This window comes from Pseudonaja textilis, chromosome 2, assembly GCF_049901715.1.
Source record: "Pseudonaja textilis isolate UNSWEBS1 chromosome 2, rPseTex1.2, whole genome shotgun sequence".
Taxonomy (NCBI): domain Eukaryota; kingdom Metazoa; phylum Chordata; class Lepidosauria; order Squamata; family Elapidae; genus Pseudonaja; species Pseudonaja textilis.
Window position 1 is genome coordinate 202918969 of NC_141991.1, and position 27662 is coordinate 202946630.

The window sequence follows — 27662 nt, forward strand, 5'->3', positions numbered from 1 at the left end:
ATTTATTTGCATACTTTTGCCTTTTTTTGTCTGTGCCTTCCCAAATGTTCTTAGCTATAATTCACCACAATGGCAGTCACAAATTGCAGATGGTAGTGTTGCATGTTTCACTGATTATATTTATAATAGGTAAGAAAATGTTTTTACTAAGTGCTCCATTAATAATTTTTTGAAATTAATATCCAGATCAAAGAGCAGGTACTTGTTTCTCCAGTCTGCTGAATGGTCGCTGTGCACAAGAGCTTCCAGGCAGGTTTACCAAGATGCAGTGCTGCTGTGAATCTGGGCAGTGTTGGGCTCTTGGTTCCATTCCAGAAATGTGTCCTGTTAGAGGCTCTGGTAAATATCTTAGCATGTTAAAATTACTAGAAAAATTCATTTTAATATCAATCCTGAAACAATGAAAAGGCTTACTTTAAAGTATTTATCAAATTAAACCTTACTGCTTCTGATTTGTTATTGATTGAGCCAGTTTTTTCCTCTTGTTATTTGAAATAATTCTTCAAAACAAAATTTATTTGAAGGAATTATTATTTTTTTGGATTTAATGAAGCAACTTTCATTTAATTACATTGTTAAATTAAACTGATAACTATGTTTTATATCTTCATTCTGTTGGATCTTCGAAGGGTGAAGTTACATACAGAAAGCTTCAACCAACAGAATATTTCTGAAATAAAAAAGCAGCAAGAAAATTTATTTATATGAGCTGCTTGTCTGCATAGAAAAATGATAATTTCCTATATTGCACTGTATATGTTAGAGTTGTTCTATATCAGGGCTGTCAAAATCCCAGCCCACGGGCCAGATGGATCACGCATTGGCCACACCTGCGCCTGGTTTAACAAAGGGGGGGGAAGTCCAAATATATCACGTGATGACGCTGTGATGACATGAGTTTGACACCCCGTTCTATATAGAAGTCCTTTTTTCCTTTAAAATAATTGAAATACAACATCTTCAGTTAGTAACTTATTGACTTGGCTGAGTAGGACAACAACATTTGTTGTGGCTGATAGAGAATATTGAAGTGGAAAATAATTCTGAGTTATTCTTCATTTTAATGTTGCCTCTATTATCTTTATCTATTATGCAGATTTGTACTTGCTTTGATTGTTTATTTTGATTATTCCATTTACTTTGAATGATATTTTCCTTATTAAAAGCCTACATCATTTCCTGAGAAATGTTTTATTAAGAGCGTGATTATATTGGAGGTGACTTAAATTTTATCTAAATGTTCACAGTTATCACCAATATTTATCATATAATGAATTAGAGAACTAAATTGTGAATTAATAAAATGTATAGTAATTTTATACTAGATCTACTCAATAGTTACTTGTTTTTGTATATGATGAATAATAAAATTTACATTGAAATGCCATTTTTCAAATCAGTGCATTGATGTCTGTTAATATCTTTTGAAAGATATGTGCTCATATGTACTTGCATCTTTTGGAAAAATATGATGATAAATGTTATTTTTATTTTTTTATAGATGAATATCGTGGGCTTTGCATAGATGGCATTTCTGTTATAGGCGGTTCCAGGCCTGGTGGCACAGGAGGAAATGGCTTTGGCCCAGGAGGAACAGGATTCATCCCTATTCCTGGTGGAAATGGGTTTTCCCCAGGTGTACATGGAACTGGAATAGGGACCGGTGGCCAAGGTCCCACAGGAAATGGCCCCATCATTACGGGACTGAGTAAGTTGCTTGATTTTATAATTATAAAACTGAAGGCTCTTGCAGTAAATATTTGTAAACCTCTTTTTCTACTTCATGGTTAAAACTAATAGGGTTTTTAAATGTCTGTTTTATCAATGAAATATTGCTAACAATATGAACTTGATTTTTTTAGTTCTTCCACTGCTTCTCCAGTTTCTTTATATTCCCAGCATACTCCAATTAATTTATGAGACATTCAGTATGTGCAGAATTATGAGTCCTCATTTTTTTTTAAAAAAAACTTCTTACATTTTTAGCCTATACCCACAACCAATGACTAATTCAATCACATAAAATTTCAAATTTATTATATATTCTAAGTAATGTTTGATAAAAACATTAATTGATCTACATTTGGCCTTTCCATGTTCTCATGCATTATGGGCTCTCTTTCCATTTTTTCCTGATAAAGAATACAACCTGGCAGTGACATCCACACTCTCTAGCTGCTCTAGATTAATGATGATGCTTTAGATTAATGAAAGAAGTATCGCAATGAAAGATGTACCTCTTTGGGGCATCTGGGAAAACTCTTGCATTGCAATGTTGTGATGCTGCTTTCATCAGTCCCCATTGGTGGATGCCACTGGAACCTGATTTTGATCTCCCAAACTCTAGATTTCTTTACTGCGGTACAACCAAGTATATGTAAGGAGTGAAAAATGATGAATCTCAATGTTATGTGAGAGAAATCTGCAATTCTGCTAAAATTAAGGGGGTTACTTAAATTAAGTAACCAAGCAAAAACCAATAAGAAAATTACATATGTGCAACCAATCACTTAGTGACCAAAGTTGGGATAGCTACCCCCAATCTACTTACAATCTGGTTTCAAACTTATGCCCACCGCAGTGCCCCGTTGTCATTCGCCCTTTTGACTGCCTGCAGGTATGTTGCAGAGCTGTCTCCATCTATCTCCCTCACCCATTCCGGCCAATTGGATTTCTGCAGGCCTTTTCCCCGCTCCCAAGCTAGCTACTCAGAAAGCCTCAAGTTGCAGAGGGTACCAATGTATGTTAGGGTGTTGAAGCTTGCAGGCCTAGGGCTTGTTTCCTAATCAACCACTCAGCCACCTAGGGCTTTGCAGGACTTGGCCTGTTCTTCAGCTAGTTCCAGGACCCAGCAGCACTCAACTGATCTTTCTTTTTTTGCAACTTCTGAGAAGGCGCCCAGCAGATGTGAAACTGAGCTTTCTTACAGAGGCAGCTTTGTGATAGCCTCCTCTTAATTCTGCAAGTATGTGTTGTTCTTGAAATCTTTTGGGAATCTCAATTTTTAAGGAAAAAGGAACCTCCTTAACATGAAGCCTCCTTTAAAATGGAATTCTCTATTGTGAGAATATCACTTTCTTTCACAAGGAAATCCTATTTCCATCAAAAAGAACTTCTGAAATAAGTAATAAGCCCTTACCTTGGCTGAGCTGTTTGAAACCCTTGTTTTCTGGTCATGTTAAATTTGAAATGTTTCCAGCATTTTCCTCCATTCCATTCTAAGATAGATTCCACTGAAGTCAATAGAGTTGACTTCAGAGAACCTTAAGTTCACCTAATAATGCAATATAGATTTTTATTTAATATTTAAAAAGTGTTTTTTTTAAAAAAGAACTTTAGAGATAATAATCCAAACTTCTTATCTCACGTCTTTTTATAGCAATACTCAATCAGACAATAGATATCTGTAGACATCATCCAAATTTATGCTTAAATGGGCGTTGCATTCCAACAATTTCCAGTTACCGGTGTGAATGCAATATGGGATATAAGCAGGATGCCAACGGAGACTGTACTGGTGAGTGCAATTTCCAGTTTCACCTTTTTTCTTATTATATATCTTAGTATATCCTTCTTTAAAAATCAGATATTTAGAAATGCAATGTCTCTGATTATAGTGCATTTTTGCAAGCTCTGATCTATCTGAAATGTATATTGATATGTTTTAGATGAACTGATAACAATAAAATGATTTAACCAACATAAAGCCCTTAAAAGACATATATATCAAAGGAAATGTTTTCTGTTGGAGATGTTTTTTTACAAAATGTATATAAATGAATAACATTATTGCTAGGTAAAAATAATTAGAATATAAAGATCTTCTCTAGCCCTTTGCTTCTCAAGACCTTTGAGAGAAAAATGTCAGGAAAGCGTTTGCAATATCTAGGTAGTCAAATGCTTGAACAAATTCATATAGGAAGTTTATATTGAACTATTAGAATATGCTCAGAATCAACTTCTAATACATACTTCAGTTATCAGCTCCAAATTTTCAACTACATATTTATGAATTCATTTATAAAGCTCCATAGAAATTATTCCGAAATAACTGGCTTTTGTGGACAAAACAAAAAACATATTTTGTAATAAATTCCATTTAAGTTAAAATATTAAAGAGAGTACTTGGGAGGAAAGTGTTTAGAAAACACTGAACAATCATAGGGTAGTTTGAGTAGTATGGTTGGGAAATTAAAAAGATGTCAAAACATAATGTGATTTTATACAATTTTGTCTGGGTAGGTTTTTTTTTTTACTTAAATGACACAAGGTTTGATCTTATTCTGTATTCATTGATTTGAATAGAAAGAAAACATTCTTTCTGTCAAATTCAGGGAATAAAGTACTATACATATAGTATGCCCCTTTTTGGACTTAGCATACATACTATTTTTTTCTAAGCATACTTTAGAAATTTAGAAATGGGCACATTGCCAAACAAAGCATTGGGCTAGTCACATGTAATCTTTACTTTCAAAGAATATCTAAGGAGCCATTATTTTTTGTTCCATAGTGCTTCTTGGCAAAAATACTGTTGGGGGAAAAAAAGTGCTGGATTCTCTAATAATTGCAGTTTGCTCTGCAGAATGCTAGTTACTTCATTTACTTTAAAAAAAATGAAGCAGCTTAATTTTTAAAAGTCAAGTAGAACAGTAAACATGACAGTAATGTAAGGAAGTGTCTGCAAGCACAGTGCAGCTCACAATTACTTCAGAAATAGATTCCTTATAGAACAAGGACCTATGACTAGGGAATACTTTAATGTTATTGTACTTCTGTGATACTGTGTTTTGTGTTGTTTGTTAATCATATTTTAAAAATTCAGTATATTTAAATCTGTATAATAAGATTATTAGAGTCAAAACAAAAAAATGAGAATGTAATAATGTTAATAATTAGCTGTATAAAAAGGTCTATATTTCCTTTTTGAAGATTTTATTTACATGGAATTAAATATTATTTTCTATTTTGTAAAAAGCAAATTTATACTTTCTATTGGGTTTCTTTTAGTTAGAGAATTGTGATTTTTTATATTTTAAAAATGGTGAGTTGAATTAGCTTGTGATTTATGTAAGCTAATTGTATTTGTTTATGAAATGCTGTATTTTATTCAAAAAAACCTAGTATGTATAAATTATGAAATTTGATAGCATTCTTTTCTGATTCCAACAGATGTTGATGAGTGTATATCAAATCCATGCTCTAATGGAGACTGTGTGAACACACCTGGCTCTTATTATTGTAAATGTCATATAGGTTTCCAAAGAACACCTACTAAGCAGGCTTGCATTGGTATGGAAATGTTATTTGCAATCTCAATTCAATCTATGCTTATATTTGATTTGAGTCTGATACTCATTCAACTCTGAAAACAAGATTATTTTGTCTGTTCAATAAACCATGACAATGAGTTAATGTTTGCAGGTATTTAATTAAATTTATGGTATAGTGAAGCAAAATTTGACAAATTGTATCATCTTTAACTCAGGTGATCTTACACATATGTATCTCATTTGAGAATGAATCATGAAAAAAATAAAGCAACATTCCATGCATACAGTTCTAATAAAACAGTTACTGGTTCTGTTAACAAGATTTCAATGGTCCTTTTTTTCAAATACAGTTTTTAATTTAATGTTTGCCAGAAAAGCACTAAAAAAAAATCTGAAGAAGCTTCTAACCCATTTTGATCCTAATGATAGCATTAAAATTATAGTCCACAGGCCTATTGATTCCTAGAATACATTGAACTCTATTGAACTCAGGTGATAAAGAGTATTCTGGTGACTAATAGAGCTCAGATTTATATATCCAGGATATTCTGAGGCTTTGAACATGAAAAGCTGTAACCCTCTTGGCTGCTTGAGTGCTTCATTTAGATAATGAAAAATAATGAATACATTGTAAGTTTGCATTGTAAGTTTGTAAATTCAGCTTCTTTTTTGGTCAGTTATGATTAATTCTGGAAATTTTCAATTAATATAATTTTTCATAGGTGTGTATACAATCCCAGCATATGATTACTAGAACAAAAATTGTTCTAAATCCAGAAATTGCATAGCCAGAGGGGAAATTCATACTCACCAAGGTTCAGCCGAAGTTCCTGTTCAGGACAAGAACAATTGTTCAAAATACCCCCTAACTTACTATTTCCACTGGGAGGGGGAACGATTTTGGGGGGAAATATAGCAATCCAAGTTAGGACCTCAATATCAATATGAATTAAAGAGTCCTAATTTAATGGTGTACGATGAACCAAGCATTATTTTTAAGGCAAAAAAGGCAAATGATATGTGGAGAACAGAGTCTTGATTGTCTTAATCCTTGGCCGGGGTCAAAACTTAGTTTCGTAGTTAATTTTATTTGTATTAGAAAAAGATATTTGTGCTGTTTCTTAATCTGCCAGTAACTTTTGGTCAGTGGATTTAAAATTTGTAGTTTTAAAAATAGTGACAAAGTGGAGGACATACGGAATAGATTTATTTAAAAAATTTAAGGGGTTTAAAGCATGTGTTTTTTATATTAAATATCCATTTTATGCTTAGCTAAATCAATTTTGTTCCTTACTGCTCCACCTCTCACCTCTGTCCACATCTGGCTCGAGTCACAAAATAATTAGGTTCCCATGATTTATAGATGAAGAAAGTAGTCTTAAAACTCTTGCAAATAAAATAATAACTGGTTATTGAAATGTTTACTTTTATTTGTTTTTCTCAGACATTGATGAGTGTATTCAGAATGGTGTCCTTTGTAAGAATGGTCGTTGTGTAAATACTGATGGTAGTTTTCAGTGCATTTGCAATGCTGGCTTTGAACTGACAACTGATGGGAAAAACTGTGTTGGTATGCATTTATTTTATTTTACTTTTTAGGCGTGGTTTTGTTTTAGTTACAATTGCTCACATTTACTACTAATGGAAAATCAAATTTCCTGAGAAAAGCTTGCAAATTGTCCTGCACTCTATAGATTAAGAAATTATATTGGATTCTGTCAAGTTTTGAGGTGGGGGTAATGGGATTGGCACAAGGAGGAAAATTAGTTTTTTTTAAAAAAGGTATACCTTTTTGCCCTGCGTTAGATAAGAATCATATTTCTGAATAGAAGAAAAACATCTTTGGGGATTTAGAATTTCATATTGTAATCTCTAATGCTTTATTTTTCAGATCATGATGAATGTACAACTACCAACATGTGTTTGAATGGAATGTGTATCAATGAGGATGGCAGTTTCAAGTGCATCTGTAAACCTGGGTTTGTCCTGGCTCCTAATGGACGTTACTGTACTGGTATATATCTATTTTACCTATCTTGATGAGATCAATATTTGTATAAAAAGTTCTATACTTATATAACAACAATACTAAATTTAAGTTTCTATGCCACCTGACTCTTAATTGTGGTGTGTTTTTTGCATTTGAAAGTGTTATGGAAATCTTTATTATTATTTATATCATGCATATGGATGATATATTATTTTGTTGTTAAAATCTTTAATATAATTGCAGAATTAAAACCAGATACATCACTGTAGCTACACATAATGTTAAGCCAATTTGTTTTCAATAATAGTTTTTGAACAATCATGGAGAATTAGTTACACATAATACTCATTTATAACATAAGAAATAATATTTCAAAGAGACAATCTTTTTGTGGACTTTGTGGGATTCCACCACTTGTATCTCACTGATAAAATTTAGTAGAAAATCAATGGCACTATTTTTTATTTTGGGTAATGAATAAAATACATTCATTATGATGTTGGTTAAGGTTAAACATAAAATAAAACAAAGAGAGAAAAATGGCTCTATTCACTTCTCATTCCTTTATGATAATATGGACTTGCTCTTGGCTGCCGAAAATATTTTATTTTTAAATGGATCTAGGTTGTACATGCAAAACCATAATCTCCTGCCACTACCAGTTTGTGAAGCCAGAAAGGTTGTAGACCACTCGGTTATATGATTGTGAATGTAGCATAGCAAACATTTTTTTAAAATGATAGGAAATATTCATTGACTGATAAAGCTATATTAATTGTTTATCAAACAATCTACTTAACAGGAGTCTTGGTTTTTTAAGCAATGCGATCTATTGGCGTTCACACAGGGAGTACTAAATTATATGTACAATTTACTTTTTTCTAATAGATATTGATGAATGTAAAACTCCAGGTATTTGCATGAATGGCCACTGCATTAATACAGAAGGATCATTTCGTTGTGATTGTCCACCTGGACTAGCTGTTGGAGTTGATGGTCGAGTTTGTGTTGGTAAGTATTTTTTTCCACTTTCCAAGAAAACGTTTTAGGTCTAACCTAAAATCTCAAGTCTAGCCTTGAGATTTACTTGTAGTTTACCATCTAAGTGCAAATTGAGTCCAGCCTTGTTTAACTTTTTTTTAGTTAGTCAAGCTCAGCTCAATATTACCACCTGTTGCAACAAATATTTCTTAGATTAAAACAAAGTAATGTTACAGATAATAGAACATGGATTCATTCATATCTGAAATAGCATGTTTTTCTTCAGGAAATTAATTGATAAACTTTAGTATGCTACTTAAGAAATAACTTGTAACATAGATAGAATACCCACTTAAAAACAATAATTACATTAAAACACAGCTAGATGTTAATATTTGACTGGTATAGAATTCTTGGGTTTCATATGAATCCATAAATTTTAGGTGTAAAAATTGGATTCATTTTTAAAATGAGAATGCTTATTTATATCATTATGGAGTATTAATTTATGTATTGTTTTTCCCATCTATTTTTAGATACTCATATGCGAAGCACATGCTATGGTGGAATCAAAAAGGGAGTATGTGTTCGCCCTTTTCCTGGAGCAGTGACAAAATCTGAATGTTGCTGTGCCAATTTAGACTATGGCTTTGGTGAACCATGCCACCCATGTCCTGCCAAGAATTCAGGTAATGGGATATCATTTTGGACTTCATAACTGGCATGAATAGTAAATTGTAAACAAATGATAGATTATAAATCTTGTCCATTTTTTAAAAAAGCAGGTTTTTAAAATTATGAATAACTTACTACCATTTTTGGTAGCATTGCAAACAAAGAGAGGGAAAGTCTTCTTCTTTCTGTTTCCCAAAATACTATATTATATGTCTAGAACATTTGTTTTCAATTGTGCTTCAAATCCATTTCAGATCAAAATATATCTCTTTGTTTTTCAGTGAGAGTTTTAATAATTATGTGTTTTCTTATGAAACATTATTTGTCTTTAAACCATAGATAGTAATATAGATCCCTGTTCCCCTTTAAGATTTAAATTGCTGAAAACGTTACACACTGCTTATATGCAAAAAAATGGTTCGCATGAAAAATTGAGAATGGATTGAATTCAATTTTACTAAATTAAAAAAAAATACAGGATAGCACAAAACAAGAACGTGGAAAGCAAAGTGCATGTGCACAGGACATTCATAATAAATTAATCCAAAAATTAAATGCAGTTGAATTGAATTAGATCTAAATGTTGAGCTGGATTCTGTTCCAAAAAGCTTATTTGCTCATATTCTGTAACATGCAAATAAGTATAAAAATAGAGGATATCGAATATAAAACCAATACTTTGCAACTTGTTTTTATTCCAAAAAAACATTTTACCAACTTTGTCAATGGTAATTTGTCAGTTGAGATACTGCTGTATTGCAGTGTAGTGTACTTGTTTAGGAATTTTAGAATCTGTGAAGGTGATGTATATAGCAAACAATAATACTGTGAAGATAAGCAAGATAGTATTCTGCATTGTAAATTAAGATATAACCTACTAATTGAAAAAGAAGGTTTGTTTCTATCTAAGTAATTTGTATAAATTTGACATTTATCTTACTTAAAAAATTATAGTAACATTAAATCAAATTATGTTGTTTTAGGAAGTCTTTCTGAAGTTATATTATTTATAAGTGAATGAAATTAATTATGTTGAAGTGTGTATGAACAAGAGCAGAATTTTCAAAGAATTTATCTTCATTCAATAAAATATTTTAAAATATTAAAACTTAATATAGTTGCTCTAATTATATTGTATTTCACTATTTTTATTTTCTCATGAGAAGCTGAGTTCCATGGCCTTTGTAGTGGAGGAGTAGGAATTACTGTGGATGGAAGAGGTAAAATATGCACATACAGAAAATAATGTTAAGTAAATGTAGTCTTTGACTTACAACTGTAACTGAGCTCCAAATTACAGTCAAGAATTGTGCTGGCCATTAAGTGGACATGAGTGCATCTGGTTTTTGTTTTTTTTAACTTTTTTGTGGTAATTGTAAAGTGAATGCTGTGGTCATTACACAAACCCATCATGTGCAATGACATTTTTTCTGGAAGCTGAAAATAAATGCTGGTTTCCAGGAAAATATGTTGTAAAGTGCTGCAGTCACCTGTAAATGTGATCCAGTAGCTTAGTGCCCAAAATGTGATCACATGACCATAGGTGGGAGTGGCTGTCAGAACTTTGAATCCAGATGATAAGTACCCTTTTTGGAATCTATAGTAACTTTGAATGGTCACTAAGTGACTAGTGATAAGTCAAGAACTACCTGCATTGTTATGCATGTAAATTGTTATAATGATACAGACTTTTCTTTAGAACCACATAGTATTGGGTTCATTCTGTTTTAATACAGAAAATACATTGTATTTTGTTGGATATTTTGATGATGCCATTTTTAAATAACAATGTATATGTCTCTAGATTTCTAACCAAGGTATTTTATTTTAATATCAATTAATGTTCATATTGAATATAAACTTGTGCTGACCTTCATGAATAATATATCCTTAATATTTAATAAAAGGTACTGCAGAATATACGCTGACATTATATTGTTATTGCAGATATAAATGAATGTGCTTTAGATCCTGATATTTGCTCTAATGGGGTTTGTGAAAACTTACGTGGCAGCTATCGTTGTAACTGCAACAGTGGATATGAATCAGATGTTTCAGGACAAAATTGTGTTGGTATGTTATATGAACAATATTCATTCTGAAACTGTTCTAATACCTTAATATTTTGATACGCAGAAAGAATAGTGACCTCTACTATATCCTCACTTATATCAATAAGTTATTGACTATGTATCATATAACAGTTATGACCAATTTTAAACTGCATATCATATATATTTAACCATATAATATCTACCTTCCAGTATTATAGGGAAATCATTTTCTTGTCTAATTTATTTTAGTAATTTCCATTAAACATTGACATTTTTGTGACAATTACGAAATATGTTGCTACTTTAGCTATTTATTAGATTTTTGTATTATAAATACATTTCCTATACATAAAATATGAGATCTAAAATCATAGAGAACATCTTATCAATCCATTATTAGCATAGATAAAAAATAAAAATACAGCATTAAGAAAATAATTGTTGTTTTTTTAACAGAGAACAGGTAAATGTTTAATGACCAAAAAAGGGGCTTACACAGACACTCAATTCCAGAAAATAATTGTTAGTTTTGATTACGTGCCATCAAATTGGTATCACCTCTTACGCCCTTATATGGATAGTTTTTCTCCATCACAATCTGTTATTATCTTCATGACAATCTGTCCCTAGCCTGGTCCTTTAAGACTTTTAATTCTAATCCATTGCCACAGTAACTGAGGTCATATTTCTCCCTCATGTTTTTAGAGGGATAGGTCCTCACACAATGTGTCTGAAATGTAATACGGTAGTTCGAAACTGATCGTTTGTGCCTTGAGTGAGAATTCTCAGATGATTTTTTGGGATGATCATTTTCTTGCCTTTTATTCTCAGGAGTCTTTTCCCAACACCAAAACTGAAAAGCTTTAGAACTCTTCCTATCCTGTTTCTTTACAATCCAACTTTCATCTATACAAAGTGTTATAGGAGATACCATTGCTTGCATTATTCTGAATTCTGAAAGGTAGAGGCAGCACAGCATTTATCAATTTATTTTCCAAGGCCTTTGGGTCTCCTCTACTAAGTTTTAGTCTGCAGAGTATTTCTTGACTATTTGTTACTTCATTGTGGATAGTTGAAACACAGAAGCTATCATTCACTTCGGTATCTACCTTGTCACTCAATGGCACATGGTTGTATTTTTATCAGTATCACATTGTCATCAGTATAACATTGATTATTGATGTTTCTTTGTCCAAATTTTAAAATCACATTCATCTTTTTTCATGCCTGTTGTATGGCAACTAGACACCTTGAAATATCCCCAGCTCTCCTTCGGTAGCATATTGAGTAACATCCAACCTGAGGAGCTGATCATCCAACAATATATTGTCATTCATTTTATATTTTCTATCCATGTGGCTTTCTTAGTAAAATCAGAAATAGTTTTCTGCATATTATGACTTGATGCTTCATTATTGTCCCTAATGTGACTCATGTGACTCCTGTATCTTCCTATATCGCTATATATCCTCTCTCACTGCTACCCAATATAAGCACCTACTTGCTTTAGCTAAGCAGTAGAAATGACCATCATGCCTTATATAATGTTCTGTTATCGAAACATTTTGTTTATGTTTATAGCAATTATATTTGTCTTGTTTTTTTTAGATACATAGCTATGTAGAAGTCTCACTTTACTATAATGGTTGATGATCATGTTATTGGGAAATAATTAATTGACTCCAGAGATTGAGCTATGTATATTTTACCCAAAATCTCTTCTAGTTATATGGAGGCAGGACTCTCCATATTTCTATACTATTACACCAGCACAGGAAGCTGCATAAGAAATTGTATCAGTGAATTTCTAGTTCTGCAAACAGAATTCACCTTTAATTTGCATTATTATAATAAATCATAATAATTTGCATTTTAAACAGTGTCAACTATATTTAATGGAAAGCTTACCCTATTCATGAAAAAATGTTTAGTTTCTCTATTTATATAATATCTACTGCAGTAAAAACTAGTTTGGTTAATATGTACTATATAATACGAAAAATTAGCCCTAACTTTGCACATCATTACTAATTAGATTAAAAGGTACACTTTTCTTTTCACAATTATATTCTAGAGTGAGACAAGTATTACAGAAAAACTTAGTAATGTGAAAAAGAGATGTAGGTATTGCTTTCTCATAGAAGAACACATTCTCTAGCACATAAACTAATTTGAATTATTTATTTCTTTTCTAGACATTGATGAATGTTTTGTGAATCGATTATTATGTGACAATGGCCTTTGTCGAAATACACCTGGAAGTTACAGCTGTGTGTGTCCAAAAGGATATGTATTCAGCAGTGAAACTGACACATGTGAAGGTAATAATTTTTAACTAAAAATAGGCATTCTGTTGTTTAATCAATTCTCTCCTTAATTTAAATTGATAATATTAGTAAAGTATTTAATTACAGACTTCTTCATTTAAAAAAATGTAAAGTGCCAAAACTGTTAATTCTTACAATTTTTCATTATAAGCTAATTTTTTTAATTTTTGAGACATTAAAGTAGACAAATCTTAGAGTCTGATTCACTAAATACTAATAAACTTTTCTGGACAAGCAGGACTTAACTGGAGCTAAATTGATAGCTAGTAAAGTTACATAAATTTTTTAGTTGTTATGGGCAGATATTTTACAGATATTTAGCTATTCCTCTATATGCTGTGTATGAAGGTGGCAAATGCCATATTTGCCTAAATATTCTGGAAGTGTGTTAGGCTATTAAATGAGAATTATATTACTGGGTTTGAATTTTGGGCTATAATCTTTTGAAAATATTATCATGTACTACAAAGTTAGCCTAATCTAGATAACTTTTTAAATTATTATATAACATTAATATCTGCTGAACTGTTACAACATGTAAAATCTGAATAAAAGCAAAATATGATTTGAATTATACATATACACAGCAATAATTTTGAAAGGTGCTGCTTCAATTCCAGTTGATTAACTGATCTACTATGAGATCTATGGAAAAGTAAGGCGCCTTTGGTTGATAATGATGAGGCAAATTACCCATTGTCCAGTTTCAGAAGAAATGTGTTCTGTGCATGCTGATGAATGTGCAGAAAATCCGCAAAATCTGAAGTGTTGAACTCAGTGAAGTGGTGGCAGAGCAATTCTGTTACACCGGTAAAAGTTGAGTTGTACTTTGTACAGCCAAGCAAGAACTCAAGTGCTCCTATAAGAGTATCAATATTTGTAAAGAATATAATTTCAAGTTCTGAAATAACTTCATGATAGCCAGTGGAATCATAATCTTATACAACATGTTATAACAAATTTAAAATGCCCAGTTGGAATCCACTTTTTTGTTAAAAAGAACAGTTTGGCTGTTTATCAGGAACATACTGTAGCCAATAGAAATTAAAAATTCACTTCCAGGGACACTTTAATTTTATAAATGTCCCAATAAAGCAGCACTTCTCAGAGCTTTCCCAAAAGTTCAGTGGAAAATTTGCTCCTGATTTTTACCTACCTTATGGTTAACATATACTCTTTCTACATATCTACATTTTGGTTCACTCTAAACAACCAATTTCCATCATACTCAACATAATTTGAAATCTTATTGAAAATCTTGTTAGTATTTTTAAAAAATCACATTTCTGTTGTATAGCCCGGATACATGAATATATATGTGTAAAAATATATTGATACAACAAATAACATTGCAACAAGGGTTATTTTATATAACACAATTCTGTTCAATTGGAAGTAGATTTTGTTGAACCCTGCGAGACTTGCATTAAATAAACATGTTTAGCATTGTAGTGCGTGTCATGTTTTAAAAGCTGTCCACCAGATGGATAAAATTCTTTTTATAGACCCCCAAATCTGGTTCAGAAGAGTTGGGGAAAACATCCAGGATAGACTTGGTGCATGTAGAAGACAATAGGGAGGAAGAGCTAAGGGAAATCAATTTGCAGGATATTTGAAGTTATCCTTTGTCGGGAGTTCAAATGGTTGCGTATGTGTTTTAATATTTTAGTACTAAGGAGAATTTATTAAAAAATGAAGGCTGAAATAGTACAACAAAGAGATGCTAACTGTATCTGTTTATCTTGATATTTAGCTTCAAAGAATAGCTGTAGCTATAAACATGTTCCTGCTGTTATACATGAATCCAGAACACAAACAACAATACATAAATCATTGTAATGTAATCACAAGGAACATTTAAAATGTTGGCTTTGACTTTCAAGAAGAAACAAATAACAAGTTACTTTTATAAAAGGAGCAAATTCAGCTAAACTAAATTTTTAATGTGGAAATTACAGTGGAAAATTGTTTATAATTTTATAATCTTTTTTTCTTTAACATTAGATAAAAAAATCCCCCAAAACCTGTCCTAAGCAAAGTTAAATCCAGATGACTGCAAACTCCTATAAGTGTATTGAAATATTAAATAATCTGGTCTTAAATCTATGAAAAACAGAAATGAAAGTTGTCATAAGTTTTTATTTTAAATAAGGTTATTTAGTTCTTACTTAGACTGTTGTAGCAAATATATAAAATACTCAAAGGTGCATTAAAACAAAGAAAACAGAGTGTTATAAAATGTAACACTATAGTCCAAACCATATAAGAATAGGAGTTGTCTTTAAAAGGTTTACATACAATTGCCCTTAGTAAATAATAATAATAATGATAATAGTAGCTCTACTAGGAACAGCTTACATCATGCAATGATACCTCTAAATATCAGACATCACCAACCCAACAACCCTACTACCTTGAATCAAGCAGGCAGATATTATATGAGACAGAGGTCCCTCAAGTAATTAGGCCCTATTCTATGTAGGCCTTTGAAAATAGCAACCAGCATCTAATGGCACGTAGAAGCAAAATTTCAACCAGTACAACTTGCAAACCAATGGTGTTACATGGGCACACAGAGACATGTCCATATCTGACCGTGCCACTGCATTCTGGACCAGTTAAAGCTTACAAGTGGTCTTCAAGGGCAGTCTCATTAGAGTGCATTGCAGTAATTGAGCTGTAAGATGACCAGGGCATGAGTGTCTGGAAGCCACTCTCTCCCACAATCTAAGTCAGGGGTGTCAAACTCAAGGCCCGTGGGTTGGATTTAGCTGCAGGGTGCTTAGATCTGGCCTGGGGGAACCACCCTGGAAACAGTGAAGGACTGGCCTGCAGTGCCTCTGCCATCAATGATGGAGCTTTGGTGGGCCACACACGGCCCTCCCAGGCTCTGTTTTCAGGTGCGATGGCCTCCCTGCAGCCCTTTGCCAGCAAAAACTGAGCTCCCAGAGGCTCCAGGAGGCCATTGTGGTCAAAAACGGAGCTCAGGAGCCCATGTTCGCTGGCAGAGCACTTGGGCCACCACAGGCGTCCCCAACATAAGTGACATCAAGCTAGCATGACCACCCTGGCCACACCCACATCGGCTCCTGATGCAGCTCTCAATGAAATCGAGTTTGACACCCCTGATCTAGGGCATAACTGGCACAACAGATCAAACCATGTAAAAGTTTGTCTAATCACCCTTGAATGGGAAAATGCTAAACATGGAATGTTCCTAGCTCTTGTTGGTTCTAACACCACCACCCACTTGGGCTTGGTAGGTTTATTATAATTAATAACATTTCTAGAAATATAAAGTTACAAGAACACAGACATTTACAGTTCATAAACAGTGTACATATTTTAAAAGGGCAAATTTTCTCCACACCCCTGGCAACGTCTTAAATTTATGAGAGTTTCTAAACAACTAAACATGTGTAAAGTTAGCAGAAGAGAGTAGGAGAAGGAAAACACTGAAAAAAACCTCTATTCATTTGGCACCCCCAAAAAGGTGACTTGGCTAAAGTCACAAGGCACACTTTCTAATCATTAGATATGACTGCTGTACATAAATTCAGATTCCCCATTTCCACCTACCCTCTTGAGAAATTTTCCAGCATTTTTATTGATTTAAAGTCTTTATAGGAACTCAGATTCATTTAGATCAGGTCTGTCAAACTCCCGGCTCATGGGCCGGATGGTTCACACTCTGGCCATGCCCATGCCTGGTTTAGTGAATGGGGGAAAAGTCCCAATATGTCACGTGATGCTGATATGACAAAGTGAGTTTGACACCTCTGATTTAGATTAACTAAAACAGACTTTTCAACACCTTGTCCAAGTTAATTTCCTTTCCAGATTGAATTGCTAATAGAATTTTGGTGCTGGGTAGATAGGTAGATGTGTTAATATCTGGTACATTAAATAATAAATTTGTTGTTTTGATTTTCATTGTCATTTAGGGTTTATCAAAATATTCTGAATTCAAAATGGTTGTTTCAAGAATTTTAAACTCAGAAATCTCCTCCCCCATAGTCTAGAATTTCATACAAGCTCAAGATAAAATGGGACAGGATTTGCCCTAATTGATCAGACAGTTAAAAGCAATAGGAGGTCCTTTCCAGGTTTCTGTCTTTGACCATTAAGCTATTGGGGATTCTTCCTTGACTTGTCTGACAAGGTCTTGTCTTGTTCCTCAGACAACATCTCTTTCTCTCATTCATCAAATACATTCTCACGTACCATTACAGGTTGTTCCCAATTGTCTGAAGGTTGTCCATTGTGCCATTTAATCATGTGGACTATTATAGACATGTTCAGCCTAGAAGTCAGAACAATATACTGGAAAAAGGGGTACAGGTATTCTTGCCAATAAAATCATATAATAGTGTGTTAACCTTCCTAGGTATACCAGATATAAAACACACCAGATAAACTACTGTAGTGTAATGCTAATTAACAGAATCTTAAAAGTATGAATGTATAAATCTCCATTGTTTCTTTTGAAGCCTGTGAAGATAGGGAGGGTGTCTTCTAAGCCTCTTTCTCCACCCTTTATGCAGCTGTGGCCTATATCCTCTCTTATCTGATTGTTCTCTAGGCTGTATCTCAAGGTCTTTTTCATATACCATTTACACAATGTCCATAAAATCACTAAGAACTCCCTTTCTTTACCTCTTACTGCAATTAATATCAGCTGTCAGATGATATGTCTTCACATGGAATTACTTAAAAACAATTGTGGAAAAAATGGAGAAGAATGTGAAAAAGAAAATAAAGATTATTGCAATCACACATACCCTTCATTCTCTTATATAGTATTATTTTCCAAACTGGCTGAGTCAGTGGAGTCATAACACAATTACATTTAGTTTCTATAGTTTTTAAAAAATATCTTAAAGCTTTATGAGCCATAAATGAAAAAACAGTTTTTGGACATATTGTTGTACAGAACATGCTGCTTCCATTAAAAAGTATTCTTGATCTCTCAAAAGACAGTTATTCTGGAAAACTGCTTCAATTGAAATTCTAAAATATATTTCCAGGTTATTTGAGGTAACCAATTAATTATCACTTACAAAATTATGCAGGCACTGTTATCTACCAGCCATACATTCTCTGCATTGAAGACATTTAACTCTTTTCTCAGATCAGTGAATACATTTTCCAGACATTCTGGCATAATGTTGTTCATGGCAAGATTCATACATTATAATATTTTCCAGAAAGTGAGTCTAACATGTTTCCTTCTGGATTATAGATATAAACGAATGTGAAAGCAGTCCTTGTGTCAATGGTGCTTGCAGGAACAATCTTGGGTCTTTCATTTGTGAATGTTTATCTGGCAGCAAACTAGATTCTACAGGTTTCATTTGTATTGGTGAGTCTAATGGTTTCTTTTTAAAAAATATTATGAATTCTTTAATTTGTATTTACACAATAGTCTTTAAAAGAGATAAGAAGAGCATATGGTAATATCCAAGAAATAATATAGCTGAACAATAGCACCATACAATATCTTATCTGGAAACATTCTGATTAAAATTCATTTTTCATCAAAAAAATGCTATCAAGCTTCAAAAAAAAAATCAGAATATAATGTTACAAAAAGTATTTGTCTTTTATTTAGTGAATCTTAAATATACCTCACTGAAAATATGTTGTAATTCGCAGTTGATACATTTATTACATTTAGAAACATCCTGATTAAGATTTTCTGTTGTTTGCTGTTAATAGAAGAATAAATTTTTAATTAGGATTTTTCTAATTAAGGTTTACTGATAAGGTCTCCTCATGAACTGTGCATTTGGGTGGCTCACAGTAATTGAAAGCAAGAAATTATAAGAAGAACCAATTAAAGGGAATAAATAATATTCAAAAATGGCATGAAGATCAGGCTGGATAGAATGAAGCAAGGGGTTGTGCTGTCCATGCCAAAAGTCTGAGTAAAGATCCTGGTTTTCGTGGCTCTTCTAAACAACAGAAGAATGTTAGGCCATCTAAATCTCCACTCTGCTGTTCTTTAGAAGAATTATAAAGCCAGAGGCCTTTAATGAGAGAGTAAAAACCCCTTGCTTTGTTCCATTTGATCCAATAAAGGTGATATTTTCTTTCAGTGAGAACAATTGATCTGTGGAACAGCTAGCCTCCAGAAGTTGAAATGCTCCACCTTTGGAGGTTTTAAGAAGAGATTGTCCAGAATGGTATATAGGACTTCTGCTTGGATAGGAGGTTGGACTAGAAGACCTCCAAAGTCCTTTCCAATTTTCTGTATTCTGTATTTGATCTCTCATAATTATATTAAGGCGTTAATATGTTCCATAATGAACAAGCGTTAATTTAATATTATTGAAAATAAAAAAGTAAAAGTTCAAGACCTTGCCCTAGTGTCAAAGGTATAAATGCATTTTTTATACTCTCCCATTATAATCTATATCTGGTGTCCTAATTGAGAGAGATGGGGATGCTTTTGTAATTATGCTGAAAAAGAAAAGAGTATCGTAAAGACAAAATTGCTAGATGTATTATGCCAAATATTTTTTTGTATTTAAATTATTGCCTCATTTACAGCAATACTATAGTAGCAAAATTTGACAAGCCAGTTTGAAAGGCTCTAGCAGTAAATTTCTACAAAAGCAGTAGTTATTTTGTATTTATTTATAATGAATATGCTTTACCACAGAAGAATTAGGAAAGCCTTACTGTGTTTTAATTTACTGTAGATAGTCTGAAAGGAACATGCTGGTTGAACATACAAGATAATCGCTGTGAAGTGAATCTTAATGGAGCTACTCTGAAATCAGAATGCTGTGCTACTCTGGGAGCTGCTTGGGGTAGTCCTTGCGAGCGTTGTGAATTTGGTATGGTTTCTACTTCATAATGTTTTCTAAATTCTATACATATATATTTGTGTGTGTGTAATTCGAGTTCAGCTTCAGTAGAACATGTATACCACACCAGGTTTACTTTGTGTTAAAATTATTTATTATTCTTATTGTTTTGTTTTATTACTTTAATGTATACTAGTTTTAATGTTTGTCCAATGTCATTATGGTTGTAAGTGATGACATTATGTGACTGCACCAGATTTTTTTTACATCTTTTGTAGTAGCTATTAAGTGAATGGTATGGTTCTTAAGCAAATCACTTTTTCCCAATGGACTTTTTTTCTACTGGTAAACAAAACTAAACACTAGAAACTATAGAAAAACAGCTATAAATCTGCAAACATGTTCACATAACCTTTACACACTGCAAATGGCCATAAAGTGATTGTGTGACCGAGGTAGGGGTAACCATCAAAATTTAAAACTGGGTCTTAAGTAACCTGGGAGTGTCCATGGTAATTTTCACAGTTATTAAGACATACGTTGAGGACTACTTATAGTTTTTATGTGTTGATATTTTTTTTATTTCAAGTGCAATTTATGCCGCTTTAATCATTCTGACTTTTGGCAGCTTATAGCAAGTCCTTGATTTAGGACTGTATCCAGGCCAGAATCACAGGATTGTGACTGTTAGGCAGGACACTATATATTTTTTTTTGTAGCGATCATTAATTGAATAAAGCAAATACATTTTACCCAATGGCTGGAAAGCAGAAGTAAATACCTGAAATCTGCAAAAATAAATTTAAAAACTGCAATCATGTGATCACAGGACACTGTAAATAGCTATAAAGATGATTTGGATGCCAAGGAACCAAATGAAATCACAGGATTGTGGGGGAATTGTAATTTTGAAATTAGCCTGTAAGTAGTTTTTGGAGGGGTCTGTCATAACTTTGAATGGTCACTAAGTGACCTGTCATACATTTGAGACATTTTGATATTGCTGTACTACAGATATGTCAAGGACTATCTGTAGTACGGCAATATCAAAATGTCTCAAATGTGTGTTTTTTTTTAACTGAGTTTTTGGCAGTTTCTTAAGAACCAGGAATGAAGCTACAGGTCTTATTTCTGGTATATGGGTGTTCCTGAAAAGTTTTGTCTTCTTTCCACTGAATCTGATTGGATATGGTGACTGTCAGCAAACTTTCTTCAAACATACCTTGGGTGGGCAGATTCTATCTGAGTACATGGTCTCACAGGTCTTAAGACACTTGTATCTCGAATCAATTTGTAGCCAAGAAAACATCTCCTTTACAAATGTTTATAGATATATTAAAGAGTCCCAGTTGACCTCCACACAGTCGCAGTTATATATTTAGCATTTTCAGAATAGCTTCAGGCTGACATAGTGTATGATGTGGCTGAGGTGATAAGATCATGAGTGACCATTGCCAGAGCGTGTGTGTGTGTGTGTGTGTGTGTGTGTGTGTGTTTGTGTATTTGTATGTATGTATACAGAATTTTGCATTTAAAGAGAAAATGGCATTTGTCAGTAATTCCATAAATCAAAAACATCTTCCTAGGATTGTACAGCAGCTGCATGATCCTGATACAGGCTACAGCTGCATTAAGGGTTATTGACAGATGCTGCATATACAGGATATTTTTCTATATTTATGTTATGTATTTATAAATGTAATAAAAAAAAATTTCTCTTTGAATTTGAAGTCCTACCTAACCTGGATGCATGTACGAACACCCGTACTTATAAAAGTCTGTCTTTAGTAAAGTTATATAAGATGTACATATTAGGGGAAAATACTGAATGTACTTCCAGTTTTTCTTTTGAAATGGGAGAAATGGGATAATGAGTAAATACATGTAAATCTGACATGGATTTATTAATATATTGTTAGTTCATAAAGCATGAAATATTTTGTTATTAGGATAGTGGGATTTGCAATATTGGTCTTATTTTCTACTACTCCAACAATCATTCTCTAAGTATATTTTTTCCTTAATATAGTTGGTAATAAATGTTTCCCTTTTAAAAACTGATTTATCCCGTTCTAAATTAAGTGTGTGTGTGTGTGTATTTCTCCAAATGTTTCTTCTTTTCTCTTACAGATACTGCATGCCCTAGAGGATTTGCAAGAGTCAAAGGTGTTTCTTGTGAAGGTAAGCTTGTTACTATTTGAGTTATTTTAACTAACAAAATAAAATGAAAGTATCATATGATCCAAATTGCTTTTGAAGTCAATTTATTCTCCAATGAACACTACCTTTTATGTTAGAATAATACTATTCTAAATTTTCCTTTGAGTTAATTTCAACTCCTTCAGGTTCCAGTTATTTTCTGGCAACAAAATAGAAATAGTTCTTCTGGGAATATTTTCCAACTTTTCAATCTAGTCTAAAACTATTGTATTTCTTGGTTGTATCCCACTTAATTATGGACCATTTCGAATCCTGCTTAATTTCTGAGTTCCGCCATGGTTGGCTACGTCCTGCTGCTTTACTAAAGAAATCATGGTGGCTTATTCAAGCACACCCATAAAGTTCTCTTGCTAGCAACATGGAATTCCTAGTATTGTTTTCCTCCCACTTACTTTTGGAAGTAATAAAGCGATTTTCCTCTTAATTGTTTTCATGATAGAAAGCTTTCTTTTGGAAGAGGTAGAAGGACTTAAGGCAACGATACTATTACAGCAAAATGTATTTATTCAGTTATGTGTTTATTTATTGAAGAAATTGTATATTATTCTATCCCAAGTCTTTGAGTACTAAAAACATTAAAGAATACAATAACGCAACTAAATTAAATGATTAAACCAACTAGTTCAATAAATATAAATGTGAAAATATTCTCCAAAACTAGTCTAAGGCAACTGCAAACATTCAGTTAAATAGAACCACTTTCTGAAAGTTCAGTGGGATTGATGTCAATTGTCCTTCTGGGTGAGCTGTTCCATAGCGATAGAGGAACAACAAGGCATGGCTCTGGACCTACTCTCCATATTTCTTATAAGGTCAGATCCTGAAGCATCCCTTAAAGAATTGCAGAGAATGTTCTATTCAGAGGCGATGGTTCCAATAATAACCAGGAATTAAGACTTTATAGTGCTCCCCCACCATTTTGAATTGTCCTCAGAATTCTGCTGTACCCACAGAACTGGGGTTAATCAGCTAAAGCAGCTGTCGCCTGTCTGCAAGTGAGGAACTGCCTTCTGCATTGTTTGTGCTTTCTGAATGATTTTTAAAGGCAGAATGTCATAACATTCTAATATTAAGGCGTAAGGTGAAAAGTCACTGTTGCAAAAATTTATTGGCTATAAAAAGAGTCACAAGTGAGCCACCAACCAAAGCTGGTCAAAGGACCCCTATCCATGGCCTTAACCTTTCGATCAACTATCCAGTCCTGTTCTTTCCGGTAGGGGACCAAATCTTCTAAATGACTGACATTTTAAAAACTACTTTAGCTACCTATTCTTTGGATTAAGAAATATTTCCTAAGTGTATGTAACCGAATTCTTTGCAGTTCAAAAGTTATATGCAAAATCCATTTTGAATCCTGATTTTAGCTGCAGTCTATAGAAAACAAAAAACTATGAATCCAACAAAGTATCTGTGGTCTTTATCACCACAGATACTTTGACAATCACATTTCATTTTTAAAAAATAAATCAGTTCAATTATGACTGTCCAATTTTACAGCTAAATATTCAAAATAAAGTTTCACTGCTTAGTAGAGCTTCCTCAAAAATAGGTATATATAGCATTGTATCCTTATTTGTACTTGCATTTTCTTACTTCAAGAAATATAGCTGGATAAAGAAAACGTAACTTATTTTTAAGAAATATACTATCTTATAGTTCTGATACACAGTATGTCTATAAGAGTAGATTGTAAACTCCCTTTTATGTATATATCAGATGTAAATGAGTGTGAAGTTTTTCCGGGGGTGTGTCCCAATGGGCGGTGCATCAACAGCAGAGGCTCTTTTCATTGTGAATGTCCCAGTGGTCTGACATTGGATGGAACTGGCAGGGTGTGTTTGGGTGAGTATTTCCCTTAAGTTTCTATCGATCTACATAAGGCACTACAAGTTACCCTGAAGGAGATCCTCAACTTTTATCATTCATGCACATTAATCTTTTCTAGTCTGTTATCATCCAAATGCTGTAGATCTGAAGTCTCAGAATCTTAAGACATCTTTGTTAACCAAAGAAAAATGAGATAGGACAGGTGTTTTTTGCATTTATTGTGCACGTGTTGAGGTTTAACTTCAGATTCAGAGAGGCTAAAGACAAGAATTACATACTAGAATTATATGCACACATACACACACATATACCTATATACATACATACGTGCAGATATGTTGATCATAAATGTCTACAGTGATTCTCAGTCATCCAGGTCATGATTGTCCCAAAGGTGCTTCTTTCAGGAGGCATCTGGACTTTCTGGTTTTTCTTTGAAGACATTTTGCTTCTCATTCAAGAAGCTTCCTCAGCTCTCTGGCAGGATGGTGCGGGGATGGAAGGATTTTACAAGCCACTCTCGAAGACAGCTAAGTCCACATTTTGGACAGAGAGGACCACTAGTTTGAAAGACGGGTTAAAGAGGCCATCTATGTCAACATTGAACAGCCCTCTCCCAACAGAGGGGGAGAGATACAACATCATCTATCTCCAGTCTACAACACAGTCCTTTCAACAGTTCCAAGAAGCCCCACACCCATTTGCACCATTCAGGTAACCCTGATGACATAAATAAATCTCTGGGTGACTTTAATGACCCGCTAAAAGAATGCAAATGATCAGCTGTCTGCAAGAAGTATAAATCCTTCCATTCCCCACCATCCAATTCAGCTGAAGAAGCTTCTTGGATGAGAAGTGGAACATCTTCAAAGAAAACCCAGAAAGTCCAGTTGCCTCTTGAAAAATGCATCTTTGGGATATATTGATCATATTTATTGGAAAGGAAGTCTGCTTAATACATGGAAATTGTTTCCACCTAAGACCTCTTCTAGATATCACAGAATGACTGAAATGCTCAGGAAAATATATGTAATGCAATAGCCTCTGTTTTGTTTTTATTGGTTCATTTGCAGATGTACTTTCCACCCACTTCTTGGAATTTCACATTATATTTGTACTTGTTAGATGCCAGCATTTTGTAATGCATCTGTAAACATATTGAATTAATTTTACAAAACAACTAAATTGCAGTAAAATTAAAAACAGGGCTATGCTTCTCTCACCATAAAATAACATATATAACTTTCCTAACTCTATTATAGTGTTAACATGTATTCAGAATAGGTAATACATTTAAAATTGCTTTTAAAAAGATAAACCTCTGCAGGAATTTTGTCAGGCTGAACAAAGCAGCATAGTGGTGTTACAATTGCAGGTTCTAGTCCTTTTGTACATGCATGCAAGATTATAGTGCAGTGATAGCTAATCTTTTCGGCACCAAGTGGCCAAAGCAAGCGCATACCCACGCATCCCCCAAATGCAACACACGCACATGCACCATGCCACTGCATATGCATGCGACCCATGCACGTGCCCCTCCACACATGCACCCACGCACATGAGCTCCATGTGCATGCACCTCCCCCACGCATGCACAGCAGAGACCTGAAGATCAGTTAGCCGGCAGGAGGCGCAAACACACGCACACATGTGCAGCATAGCTGAGCTAAGATGATGGCTCTGCTTGCCACCTCTGGCATGGATGCCATAGGTTTGCCACCACAGTTTAGTGCATATACAAAAATTTACAACATAAATCTACCATGCTGTTTTCATCCTTCTGCCCTCTTGTATATATGCTACTTTGTAGTAACTTCTGTGATATTGAGAAGACTTTTTTCTTTAAGAAGTAATAATCGTCTTTAATCTGTTCTTATTTTTAATCCATAAGAAAGACTTTCAAGCATAGTTGCGGAAGAAATAGCGTTCTTTTGAATTCATATTTAATTTGAATTAATTATAATATTTATTATATTTGACAAGTGCAAATGGGAATCTTTCGTATTTATCTTTCCGATTAATTTTAATGACACATGTAGATATCCGAATGGAGCAGTGTTACCTGAGATGGGATGAAGATGACTGTGTTCAACCTGTACCTGGAAAATTCCGTATGGACACGTGTTGCTGTGCTATAGGTGCTGCTTGGGGTTCCGACTGCGAGGAATGCCCCAAGCCAGGCACAAAAGAATATGAAGACTTATGCCCCAGAGGTCCAGGCTTCTCCAACCGTGGGGATATTTTAACTGGAAGGCCATTTTACAAAGGTAAAGAATAATATTTCAGACAAACCTTATGTGCTTCATTAATATATATATATATTTCTTAAGTTTTCGCGGGTACTTACATGTATGGCATTCAGCTTTGTTTGGGTATTTTCCCATGTCATTAAAGTTGTGCTTTTAAAGTTGTAGCAACGTTTCGGCAGAATCTCATCTGCCATCATCAGGCTTCTATGTAGTGTTCATCTGTGAGTCAGACTTTTATATGAACCATATAAAAGGGAAAATACCCGAAGAAAGCTGAATGCCCCCCCCACACACACATACACTGCTCAAAAATAAAGGGAACACAAAAATAAGATATCCTAGATCTGAATGAATGAAATATTCTTATTAAATACTTTGTTCATTACATAATTGAATGTGCTGACAACAAAATCACACAAAAATTATCAATGGAAATCAAATTTAGGAACCCATGGAGGTCTGGATTTGGAGTTGCACTCAAAATTAAAGTGGAAAAAAGGCTGATCCACTACAGGCTGATCCAACTTTGATGTAATGTCCTTAGAACAAGTTAAATGAGGCTCAGTAGTGTGTGTGGCCTCCACGTGCCTGTATGACCTCCCTACAACGCCTGGGCATGCTCCTGATTAGGTGGCAGATGGTCTCCTGAGGGATCTCCTCCCACACCTGGACTAAAGCATCCCCCAACTCCTGGACAGTCTGTGGTGCAACGTGGCGTTGGTGGATAGAGCGAGACATGATGTCCCAGATGTGCTCAATTGGATTCAGCTCTGGGGAATGGGCATAGCATCAATGCCTTCATCTTGTAGGAACTGCTGACACACTCCAGCCACATGAGGTCTAGCATTGTCTTGCATTAGGAGGAACCCAGGGCCAACAGCACCAGCATATGGTCCCACAAGGGGTCTGAGGATCTCATCTTGGTACCTAATGGCAGTCAGGCTTCCTCTGGCAAGCACATGGAGGTCTGTGTGCGGCCCCCTAAAGAAATGCCACCCCACACTATTACTGAACCACTGTCAAACCAGTCATGCTGGAGGAAGTTGCAGGCAGCAGAATGTTCTCCATGGTGTCTCCAGACCCTGTCACGTCTGTCACATGTACTCAGTATGAACCTGCTTTCATCTGTGAAGAGCACAGGGTGCCAGTGGCGAATTTGCCAATCTTGGTGTTCTCTGGCAAATGCCAAATGACCTGCACAGTGTTGGGCTGTAAGCACAACCCCCACCTTTGGACGTCGGGTCCTCATACCAC

At 34.0% G+C, this 27662-nt stretch overlaps 1 protein-coding gene across 1 annotated transcript in view; it reads left to right on the forward strand.

Moving 5' to 3' along the window:
* Positions 1–27662, forward strand: part of FBN2 (fibrillin 2) — a 116166-nt gene that overhangs the window by 34218 nt on the left and 54286 nt on the right. Inside the window, exons 9-24 of the mRNA XM_087926889.1 lie at positions 187–339; positions 1502–1708; positions 3380–3517; positions 5173–5292; positions 6718–6843; positions 7165–7287; positions 8152–8274; positions 8781–8933; positions 10086–10139; positions 10867–10992; positions 13169–13294; positions 18543–18662; positions 20005–20142; positions 22243–22293; positions 24049–24174; positions 26199–26426. Coding sequence (XP_087783015.1) covers positions 187–339; positions 1502–1708; positions 3380–3517; positions 5173–5292; positions 6718–6843; positions 7165–7287; positions 8152–8274; positions 8781–8933; positions 10086–10139; positions 10867–10992; positions 13169–13294; positions 18543–18662; positions 20005–20142; positions 22243–22293; positions 24049–24174; positions 26199–26426 — 2112 coding nt within the window. The remainder of the gene's footprint in view (positions 1–186; positions 340–1501; positions 1709–3379; positions 3518–5172; positions 5293–6717; positions 6844–7164; positions 7288–8151; positions 8275–8780; positions 8934–10085; positions 10140–10866; positions 10993–13168; positions 13295–18542; positions 18663–20004; positions 20143–22242; positions 22294–24048; positions 24175–26198; positions 26427–27662) is intronic.